The following is a 12326-nucleotide window of genomic DNA, read 5'->3' as shown; positions in this document are numbered from 1 at the left end:
TGGTAAAAAAGAATATAACTAAAATTGTAAAATTTCAAACATTATAACCCATCTATAAGCTGGATTTTTCTAGAATCATGTTTCCTTCTTAAAAATGAAAAGAAATTATATAAGATCAGATGTGGCATGCCCAAAAGAAAAGTATAATGTTATTTAGATAAATATAAAATTAGTCACTAATATAGTCAATATTGTGTTTGCGGGTAAATAAAAATATCCACTTGTTCCAGTGATTTAAAGATCCTTTTCCTTTCATGTTACAGATCTAAAAGTGTCTTGGTACAACAAAGACAAGAAAATCAAGCCATCTCGGTTCTTTAAAATGACTCAATTTGAAGACACTTACCAACTGGAAATTGCTGAAGCTTTTCCAGAAGATGAAGGAATTTATACTTTTGTTGCTAGTAATGCTATAGGTCAAGTATCAAGCACAGCCACTTTGAGACTGGAAGGTACAGTAAAACAACTTTACGAACCACATTTAAATATAGATCTAATCTCACAATGTCAGTAACAAATCACTGAGGATTTCACGTAAATCATCGTTGGTCCTACCATTCTCTTAATGTGACTAATTGTTTCCATGTTATATGTGATGTTCTCACTTTTCAGTTACCCCTTCTCATTATGAATCACAAACCATCATTTTTTATTTTGCCCTGCTTTGTCTCCATAGAATTTTGTAATGTGTTGCTCTCATCATCAGCTTTCATGCTTCCTGATCAGCATGCATCAGAATGGGGAGAAATATGCTAAAGAATTAGATAGATTTGTTTTCTCATCTGGCTAGGATGCAAATTCTAAAAAAAAAAGTCTTTAAATCTAAGAGTGTTACCATCCGACCATTGTACTGACACAATTCTGATTTCACAGAAGCTACAGTGGGTGATTTCAGGTCTGTACACCAGCTGGATGTGTTTACCGGCATTCAAAGAATGCCTGAGGGTTGAGGGGCTCCACTGTAAGATGGTTTAACATCTCTGTTACTTGGGGCTCTTCAGCTGCAATCAGAAACACTTCCTCGGTATCGGGGTGGGGAGCACTTTGATTCAAAATGAGATAGTATTTTTATAGAATCAGGCTGTTTTTCCTGAGCTAAATTAGTCTCTGTAATATTAAGCATATACAAATACATAAAGAGTTAGGGCAACTTTTGCTTTTTTCCTTGATTTTAAACACTTACTATAACCAGAGGTTTTCTTAATAATCAACGTATGTGGTTTACAAAAAAGAAAAGCTGGTTTGACAACCAGAGGGAAAAAAATCACAATAGAAAACAAGAATACCTAAACTTAATTGCATACTCCATGACTGCCTTCATGCACAATGTAGTGAAGTTCCTTAGACTAGTTATGTCTCAGCATGTTTGTCTGGAAAATGGAAGGAAACTTGTGTGACTTTGAATCAATGTGTGTATGTAGTGACATACGTTGACAAGGCATCAGGATTGGTCTGGATTCTAGTTCACCACTGAAATTTACAACAGATCTGTAGACAACTCCCAGTAAGTTCTGGTTTCAGTGCAGGGTAAGACATTAAAAGTTGGCATGCTTCTTTTCAGGATTTAGCAAACTTGAAGAAGTTACATCAGACTCTCAATGGCATGTCTCTTCATCAGTTTCATTTAAGAAGGAGCCCCTTGGCCAAAAGCCCATCTTCATCCAGCCTCTATCAAGCCTCAGGGTGCACAGCGGGGAGACAGTCAGATTCCATGCCAGGGTTTCTGGCATTCCCAAGCCAGAAATCCAGTGGTTGCATAACCAGCAACCAATCCTACCAACAAAAGATGTAGTTTTCCATTTTGAGGAGTCCACAGGCATTGCTTTAATGCTTATAGTTGACGCTTACTCAGAGCATGCCGGGCAGTACTCTTGCAAAGCAGCCAATAGTGCTGGGGAAGCCATTTGCGCAGCTATACTCACAGTGACTCCAAAAGGTAAAGAAAGCCTGGCTTGCTTCAAAGACTTTGATCTGCTGCATCCCTCCTACTCCCACTGTTACTAATGAGTCTCTGCTGTGTGTCTTGGTGCATATTGTGGTCAGTGCATAATTTATTAACAAAGTAACACCCAGGTGCCCCTAAGTCCTCAATTATAGTTTAATCAGTGTACTTTAAATCTCACTGAAGTATGTGTTCTGGGCATTACACTAGTTATTATTTGGTTAGGCATCAACTATGCTTGACATTTTTACTTTTCTAAACAACATCTCATCATTGCATCATTAATGATTTATTTGCTACCTATTTTTGATAAAGTATATGGTGGAGGGAGGACAAATGATATCCCGAATAGAGTCAGAAAAAAAGAGGGAGCGGCTATGTCATTCTGGATAGCTGCAATGACAACAAAAAGAAAGAAGCAGATACTGTATGGCATCCGCATGAGCCGTCATCATCCGTCCATCACTGGATCACTGGGAATGAATTTTCTTTTGTGTGACCCTGACATCCTGGAGCACACTGCATCTGGCATGCTGCTTCCAAGTAACAGTGACGTCTTTCATCTTCATCTTCCATGCCATGTTATGTTACTAACCTAGCCAGGTGACAAAGCTTAGATCCTAATATTCTTTTCTTTTTCTTGTCACTTGATTGTACAGTGCAAGCCCTAGCTAGGCAAAGTTCTGGGGAAAATGTGAGAGAGTCCACCAAGTCCCAGGCAGTGGCAGATTCCTGTTTCACAAAGCAGGAGAGCAAAATATCCCAAAGCGATATTAAGTCATTTCAAGGATCATCATATGAATACGAATTTCAGGTTTTTGAAGGCGTATCTCAAAGTTCCACCCACACAGCTGCATCCATTCGAGATGTAGAGTTGCACCGTACTGCATCCCTTTCACAAATTGCAGAAAGCACTGAGTTATCTGAGAAATGTGCTGAAGAGCCAATGGATGAAGCACCAAGGATTCTCCTATATCTTCAGGACCTCTCTGTAAAGTGCGGCGACATGGCTCAATTCCTCTGTGTTTTAGAAGAACCTTCCGTTGACGTAACCTGGACTCATGAAGGTGTAAAGATAGAGGAATCTAAGAGAGTGAAGCAGTCACAAAATGGCAATACTCAGTTACTTACCATATTTAATGTTCAGCTGGTAGACCAAGGATTGTACAGCTGCGTTGTACACAATGAGTACGGAGAGAAGACAACATCAGCAGTACTAAGAGTAGAAGGTGGTTATTTGATATTTAGCTCTGACTTGCTTCATTTCATCCTCATCGCTTTATGCAGCTTTTCCATCATGCAGATTGAATCAGTGAATATATTAAATAGGATACCCTTAAATTAGCACTGTATTCATAAATGACTTATGAAAGTCAGCCAAGTCATTGGCCAAATTTAAGAACATGTAACTTTCCAGTCTAGATTCAAGGAAGTTTAACTTTCAAATCTGAGTTCACGAAGTTAAGGTTTGTTTCTTTTCGTATGTGCTCTTTTTTCTAATATTTACCAAATGTGCCACCTAGGAAGTGTACCAAAGAAAGTTCAGATGTTAGAGTTCATCAAGTGTTTATTGAGTATTTATTATTGTTCCTGGCACTGTCTGGACCAAAATTAGTAGTCTTTAGATATTTCTCAATAAATGCTGCTGCTTTATAGTCTCAGATCCTCCCAGAATTGTAGAATTTATCTCACAGCAAGATCATTATTTTTGTTGTTATTGTGCTTGATTCACCACTGTGTCTAGAAGGGGCACAAATATATTTGTCTGGGCAAAGGATAACTTCTTCCTTCCCTCCCTGGACTTTCTTTTTGGATGCTAATAAAATGAGAAAAGTATTCTTCAGGTACTAGAAGCCTGTGCTGTGTGTCTGCAGCAAAGGACCTTCACTGAATCCCATGGAGGAAAACTGGTGGAAGAAGTTTAGGCATCTCCAAGGGTCTATGGAGAGCTGCGGCCTCTAGCTCTTCCCTGATCTGGCCATGTTATTGTTGAGGCATCAGAGATAAATGGGGGCAATACAGTGCTGTGTGCACAGCCATCTCTGCACTGAATTTTGAGATAGATTCATTAATTCACTTAATGTATCTGCAATCCTCACTCACCAAAAGGAGGATTTGTTTTTTCTTAATCTGACATTTTGGTCTATAGCTATTTCTGATTAATTTTCAAAGCCTAAGAAAGGAATAGCTCAAGAACTGAGGTCTAATTATGCAAATTAGGTAGAAAATTCCACCATCCAGAAAGCTGACCCTCAGTTTCACCATAGCTGCTGGCTAGCACAGTAATCACACAAGAAACTGTCTATCTGGAGGCGTTGTCTACAAGTCACGTAGGTGACAACTGTGATGGTTTCCGCAGCAAGATAATTGGGAGGCGGTGTGGTGTGGAGGTGGGAGAAATGTAGGTCTTTCAACTCGCTTCCTAAAGAACCTAGTGCCCTAGGACAGTGCTTCATCATCATGTTCCCAGGGTGGATTTGAGCTGGACATTTTTGCCTCAGGATTTCCAGTTCACTCAGTTCCAACAATTATATTATTAAAATGTTCTTGGGCTTCCCTGGTGGCGCAGTGGTTGAGAGTCCGCCTGCCGATGCAGGGGACACGGGTTCGTGCCCCGGTGTGGGAAGATCCCACATGCCGTGGAGCGGCTGGGCCCGTGAGCCATGGCCGCTGAGCCTGCGCGTCCAGAGCCTGTGCTCCGCAATGGGAGAGGCCGCAACAGTGAGAGGCCCATGTACCGCAAAAAAAAAAAAAAAAAAAAAATGTTCTTGGTGCGTGAGCTTTTTTTTTTCCCTTGGGAAGTCCAGGCTGCCTTACTTAAGAAAGTTAAAAGAGAAGCCACTTTTCAGAGTTTGAAGAGTGAAGGATCAGGCACAGTTATCTGATTATCTAATATAGGCCAGTCTTTATCTGTTCCTCTTCGATTTGGGCCTAATAATTTTACATAGGCTAGTTATCCATGAAAATCAGGTAGGAATGTGAACCCCCGTAAGTCTGTTTGAGTAGAGTTCTTATGTGCATAGTAAGCATAGATATATCCTAGTTTGGGGACTAATGTGCTGCTTTCCCTCTCATCCTAATGACATTCCATCTTCTCTAAATTCCACATGTGTTTTACAAACACAACTAATTTATTCCTTTTCCAAACTTTATTCTTACCTAGCAAAAGAATCGCAAACCAGAGCACTTACCAAAATTACCCTTGGTTCAGACACTAAAAGTATTAAAACACTCAAAGAGTCCCAAATTAAAACAACCCATGAAGTAAAGAGAGCATCATCAAAGAAAACATCAAGTTTGTCAGTAACTTCATGCCAAAGACCACAAGGAACTGAGAAGCCAGGGCGGCAAGCACACTGATTTGTGTCACGCAGATGGGAGAATGAGAGTGTTACCTGAGCACCTGCTTTCTCCGAAGCCACCCAGAGATGATTGTGTCTAAAGGCTGTGACTTTTCCTTATGTAATAAAAGTAATTTTAAGTTGAGGGCTCTTTGTTCTGCTCTTTAACATATAATTGGACTTCGCGTGATGTTTTAAAGGTGGTTCAAATCAAAGGAGTATTTACTAGCAGAAAACTCTTAATTCTGCAGGGAAAGCTGAGAATGGCCCTCAGTTTAAAGTGGCAAGTTAGAAAATGCATGTTCCTTCTAAATGTGATTTCATCTCCTACCAAGTAATCAGTCAACAAGACATTAAAAAAGAAATATTCCTTTTGTTTGTGGATTGCTTTTCTCAGTGCATGTAAAAGGCATGGGGAATTGTGGAACTAAAAGTGGAAATTTCATAGAGAACCTAAAATAAAAATGTTTTAAAATCTTTCATCATTGTCATGTACTTTACCAGTTCATTGATTTGTTTGGCATGGATTTTTGGGGGTGCATTTGGGGGATGTAGTTTTCTATTATAGTAAAGAGAAAATTGTGATTGTATGAATCATAAATTGAGGCAGAAAGTACATGGAATTAATCATGAAAATCTCTTGTTTTTGCATTCTAGCTCCTGAATCAATGTTGCATGAGCAGATTGAGATGGAGATGAAAGGTATGGTTATATTGAATGTGAGATTTAAGTAGAAATTCTGAAGGATTAATAGAATCCTTGAGCTGCCTTCTGTTAGTAGTATTGAGAAAAATGTCATAGATGTACAAATATATCTCCTACAGTATATATTACTGTGTTGCATGCCTGGTTTAGTATGCTGATAGTTACATGCATTTCACAGTAATTTGTTTTATGGTAATTTAAAATCTTATATTTAAAATTTATCAGCCATAATCAACTTCATGTTTGCAGCCATTTTCAAAAGCGTGTATTAGAAAAGGTTGTCATCTTAATGCATGAAATCATGAACTAGAAGTTTGTTTTCAAAATCACAGTGAATTAAATTGAACAATAGACAATAACCTAGCTGTCATTCTCAGAATGCAACATCATGAATGAATTATCATTGAGATGCTTTTTTATTTAGGGTGTGTGAAAATGTTACATTCCCATTCTGGTTTACACTTCATGCACATACATCATTTTAACATTGATATGTCTCTTACACTGGCTTGCAGATAGCTGCCTTATGTGATCCTTATTGCCTGCTTTTCTTTGCATAACATCGTGACTTTATGGCTGTATTAGTTCGAATAAACGCCTTCTCATTTTATTTTATTTTAGCTAATCATTTATGGTTATAGTTCTCGTATATATATCTTAAATAGTTAATTCTCCAAAAATACAATAATTTAATCTATAATCAAAAGGATCAGAAAGGGCGTTTATTCCACTCTCTGCAAGTCAGGTAAGATTTTCCTCTTAGCCATCAAAAGGACAGTTTTCCTGCTCTCAGAACAAATATGCACAGGAACATGTTATTTTGAAATGCATTTTTGCTTGTTCAAGAAGAAATTTCAGCAGTTTGAAGAAAAGACCAGACAACGAACGATTTTCGTGTCAGAATCTTTTAAACAGAGCATGGTGTTGCGTTTATTCGAACAAATATGGTGAGTGAAATTTTTTATGGATTTGTGAGAATCTGTAGCATGCACTTTATTTCATTTCCTATTTTGCAATTTCATTTATTTTCAACTTTTTCAAATACTATGGAAAATAGTAAAATGCTTTATAATTGAACTTTTTTTCAGAATTGTTCTCTGAGGAAGCATCTGGACATTCAGAAAGAGATACCCGTGTTGCCTTCTCAGATTCTGAAGACATAGACCACAGCTCCATGGCTGCTAAAAGATATGCAAGTAGAATATCATCTACAAGCTCCTGGCCCAAATATTTCAAGCCTTCTTTTACCCAAAAGCTTATGTTTAAATATGTTTTTGAGGGTGAACCTGTTGTTTTTACATGTAGATTAATTGCCTGTCCAACTCCAGAAATGACTTGGTTTCATAACAATCGACCTATCCCAACAGGTCTTCGACGGGTTATAAAAACAAAGAGTGATTTACATCATCACTCTTCCAGCTTAGAGGTTAAAAGGGTCCAAGACAGAGATACTGGAAGTTATAGATTATTAGCAATTAATAGTGAAGGGTCTGCTGAATCAACTGCATCGTTGGTTGTTTTTGAAAAAGGGCAAGATGAGAAATATTTAGAATTTCTGAAAAGGGCAGAACAGACACATGGAAATATGGAGGCTTTAGTTGAAAGGAGAGAAGATAGATTAAAGGTTGACCTGAGGTTTACTGGCTCTCCCTTTAACAAGAAACAAGACGCGGAACAACAGGGAATCATGCGAACTATACATTTTAAAACAGTAAGTCCTGGCAGGAAAACAGATTTAATGTATGATGAAGAATATTTAGAAAGTAAATCTGACACAAGGGGATGGCTTAATGTTGGTGAAAGTTTCCTGGATGAAGAGACCAAAATGAAGTTGCAGCATTTACGGGAGGCTAGAAAAATGTTAATGGAGAAAAAGAAATTATCTTTGTTAGATATGTCATCTGAAATAAGTTCAAGAACTTTGAGAAGTGAAGACAGTGATAAAGACGTTCTGTTCTCTCGAGAGGAAATAAAAAGCAGGTCTGTATCTGATCTAGCTGACAATAGGGATAAGGTAGATAATTCAACTGAGGGTATTGTCCAAGATCCACAGGTCCTTCCTAATCTAATGGATCAAAATGTAGAATCTGGAGAACCTCCCACAAGCTTTCAAACTACTGTTGATGAGGAAATTCTCCAGACTGAAATGAGAATGAGCCAAGAGGCATTCCTAAGAGAAAGTCTATCAAGGGACCATTTATATGGTAGGATTCTAGTAAATGAGAATATCCAAGCAAGAGAACAACTTGAGAAACTTATGACCCAAACGGAAATTGTAGAGTCATCTAAAGATATCATAAATGTAAGTAAGAATGAGGAAATATATGAGACCCCTGAAAAGGTGTCTCAAGTTACTATACCATACACCAGTGAATCTTTTGGTGCAGTTGTAAATATTCAAGAAAGTGAAGCATTAGATATTGACAGAATAAGAAAAGATGATTTGAGAGAATTTCAACACTCCACTTCCACAAAAGTTGATGAATTCAAAACTGAACAGGAAGAAAAAACCACAAGATTTTTTGAAAATTCTTTCCAGAAACATCCACAACGTTGCCCACCTTCATTTCTTCAAGAAATTGAACCTCAAGAAGTTTATGAAGGTGATAGCTGTGAATTTGTGTGTCATTTTCAAGGATATCCTCAACCCATAGTGACATGGTATAACAATGATATACCAATCCCATGTAATCGAGGCTTTATCACTCAGACCTTCAAAAACTATTCAACGTTAACCTTTTCTTCTGTCCATCCTCAAAATGAAGGTTTCATTACCTGTGTGCTGTTTAACCAATACGGAACAGTAAAAACAACCGGTGTACTTAAAGTGAAGTCAAAACAAAGGCATGATGTCGAAGCACATAGGGTCCCAGTGTTGCATGACTACACTGATGAGGAAGAGGAGCTGACATTGGTGTTTGACCAAGCAAAAGGCGTTCCTCCATCTCTGAGACAAGAAGGCCAAACAAGTCTCCATATGTTAAAAGCTAACCCACCAGTTCCTCCCTCTGCAGACATAGAACTGCTTTCCTTTCCTGTAGAAATTCAGATAACGGCAGCTACTCCTACCCCAGAACAGGATAAAGAGTCAAGAGAGTTGTTTCAACTGGAGGAGTTGGAGCCTAAAGCAACACCTCAAGATGAGGCTACTCGGTCACCAAAGCACAAATTTATATTTTCATCTGATATTACTAACGAGCCGCCAGAAGTGTTACAAGAAATGCCAAAGCATGCCAGTTGTAGAGAAGGGGATTCCATAGTCCTTGAATGTTCACTGTCTGGTGAGCCTAAACCAGCTGTGACATGGTTCCACAATGGAGTCCTTTTAAAGCAGAACCAGAAGTTCCAGTTTGAAGAAGTTAATTGTAGCCACAGGTTATACATTAATGATGTTAATTCTCAAGATTCTGGAAAATATGAATGTGTTGCTGAAAACAGTTCAGGAATGGTTGAGAGTGTTTCAGATCTAACAGTGGAACCTGTCACTCACAGGGAATATAGTCAATTAGAAAATATGGGTGGAATTTATGCCAAATATTCCAAAGATCAACACATTCAGGGAGAATCTGTAAGGGCACACTTTTATGATTATCCAGCCAGTCCTTTTACTCCCCAATCCAATATAAAAGAATATTCTATAGGAGAATATTTTCAAAGCCTTGAGACAATTGAACAGATAGACCAGAAAAGCCAGGTTTCTTGCACATCTTCTAGAGAAAAACTGCCCATATTTATGCACGGTGCTTCTAGATCCATAACAATCAACAAGCCTCTCCGAGCTGAACTCATACAATGTCAGGATGAAGAGAAAGAGGAACATGTAAATGAAAAATCAAAGCTACACCAAGCAGAGGGGACTGTCTATCCATTTGTTGATGATTTCAGTGAAGTTAAAATTAGGAAAGAAGTAAGAAATGATTTGGAGAAACTTGGTGGACCAGAAAGGGAAAACGTGCAAGAATATGCCCAAAGTGACTATTTATCAAATATCCACTCTGAGAGAACTTCTGATGGTTACAATACAAAAGAATCGTCCATCATTGTATACGAAGAACCCTTTGGTGAAGGGAGATACTACCCAGGAAAAAAGGTGAGGCATAGAATCATTGCATTTGAAAAGTTACAACACATAGAAAAAGGCGTTCTAGAAAAGAGACCTACCAAGAAATCATTTGTGAATCCTCCTCAAAAGAAGCTTGATGACAAAGACTTTCCCTTAAAGCAAAGAAAATCAAGATCAAGTAACCTAAACACAAATATGCATCAGGCAGAGGAAATGCCTCCAAACACTGAACAAGATTCATCTAACATTGTAATGAATTTAAAGCTGCTTTCTTCTCAAACTCATAAGGTATTTGAATTACAAGAGAGGGAACAACAAAAGGAAGTAGGTCTTACAGATCAATCTGCAGTTTCTGAAAGGACTAAACATGAAGCACCTGTTACATTTGACCTAAAGCAATTTCATGCTCAAATAGAAAATGCGGATGTAAAATTTCAAGAAGTTAGACTAGATAGTGATCAATCAGAAGAAGCTTATTTTCAAACCCAGCATCCTGCTTCTGAAACAACCGAGGCTGAGAGCATTGTATTTGATCTAAAACAAATGTATTCTCATTTAGGAGACGCAGCTGAGGAGTTTCAAGAGCAAGAAACTAGGCAACAGCAGGAAACACCATATAAAGAGGAAGTTCCTAGCACTGAAACATTACAATCTGATACACAGAATACCTCTCAAAGCGCACAAAGTAACATATTTACCGATCCAGAGATTTCTTCCAGTAAGGAGTTTTTAGATAGGACTGTGAGGGAGAAAAGTGGTAGTGATGAAAATGCCTCTTATCTGGAAAAACATATGCAGGAACAAAATTTAGAAATTGTAAATACTGATATTTCTCTTAAAACTATTTCTGAAGAGATCCATAGTGAATCGTGTGCGCTACTTTCAACCTCATCCACAGATGTAGGAAAAACTGATATTTCTGAGAAAAATGGGGATAGGAGTTTCATTTCGCATGTGAAAAAAGCAAGTGAGGAAAAGCTTATAGAGGTTTGTAAAAAGGAGGAGGAGCATATTTTGGAACCAGGGTTGGCATCATTTCAAAAGCAAGATGGAGGGACACAGGGATATGCTGCTGGAATTTTGGGAGACCACATAAGTGATGTTCAGGAAGCAGACACGTGCCGCAGAAAAATTTCCCTGAGTCAGCACTTTCCATTCTTGATGACTGAGGAACAACGGAATCCAAATGAACAAATGAGTGAGAAAGTGGATGCTCCTGGAAAAGAAAAATGTTATGAAGAAATTCAAGTTCAGAATGAAACTTCTTTCTCTAGTACTGAAAGAGAAAAGATAGAAACTTGTTTTTCTGAAAACCCTCCTAAGTTGGATGAGGCACACACAACGGAGGTAATGGAATGTGAGACCTCCCTAACACAGTACTTACTGGCTGCTGGAAAGCGTGAAGTTCCTGAGACTGCAGACACCAAGCACAAGGCAGATCTTGTCCAGAGTGAATCAGTCACATCAATGGAGGTCGAAGAAGTAACTTTCAGCACTGTGTATGAGTACTACAACCAACAACAGGAATCACTGGGACGCCCATTTTCTCCTGAATCTGATATTTCAATTGATGTGGGAAGTACAAGCAGTGAAGCACTCTCTGAGCTAGATCAGTTTTATACCCCACCATCCTCTGTTGAACATTTTGAAACTCCAAAGTCTCCTGATTTGTATCTTCCTCCTATAGACACAGCTAAAAAATCCTCAACAAATTTAGGAGGTAAGACTATTGAAAGGACCACACCTTTAGAGGAAGCTACTGAAAGGTACTCAACACCTTCCGAAGGCAAGGTAGCAGAAAGGTGTTCCACATCCCCTGGAGAGACCCTGGAGAGATACTCCACACCTCCAGGAGAGACCCTGGAGAGATACTCCACACCTCCAGGAGAGACCCTGGAGAGATACTCCACACCCCCTGGAGAGACCCTGGAGAGATACTCCACACCTCCAGGAGAGACCCTGGAGAGATACTCCACACCCCCAGGAGACACCCTGGAGAGATATTCCACACCTCCTGGAGAGACCTTAGAGAGGTATTCCACGCCCTCAGGGGAGACACTAGAGAGATATTCTACACCTTTAGGAGGAGAAACAGTTGAAAGATATTCTATTCCTACTGGAGGACCAAACCCCACTGGGATCTTTAAAAGGTGCCCATCAAAACTAGAAAGGGAGGACAGTCCATCAAGTGAGCATTTCAACACACCTACAGAAGAGAGAAGCTCAGCTTATGAATTATGGCGTTCTGATTCCTTTGGCACGCCCAATGAAGCCA

General features: G+C 38.9%; 1 protein-coding gene across 5 annotated transcripts in view; it reads left to right on the top strand.

The window, feature by feature from the left end:
* The window catches only part of TTN (titin), a 283231-nt gene that overhangs the window by 51878 nt on the left and 219027 nt on the right, over positions 1-12326 (top strand). For 3 of the 5 annotated variants that reach the window (XM_060105903.1, XM_060105900.1, XM_060105899.1), the window contains 2 exons: positions 264-452; positions 5941-5985. In XM_060105903.1, the coding sequence (XP_059961886.1) occupies positions 264-452; positions 5941-5985 (234 nt within the window). Of the gene's footprint in view, positions 1-263; positions 453-1561; positions 1937-2601; positions 3175-5940; positions 5986-12326 lie in introns of all 5 variants that reach the window. The other 2 variants (XM_060105901.1, XM_060105902.1) reach the window with 2 other exon arrangements.

This window comes from Mesoplodon densirostris, chromosome 8, assembly GCF_025265405.1.
Source record: "Mesoplodon densirostris isolate mMesDen1 chromosome 8, mMesDen1 primary haplotype, whole genome shotgun sequence".
Classification (NCBI taxonomy): Eukaryota; Metazoa; Chordata; class Mammalia; order Artiodactyla; family Ziphiidae; genus Mesoplodon; species Mesoplodon densirostris.
This window is presented reverse-complemented; position numbering and strand designations above follow the sequence as displayed.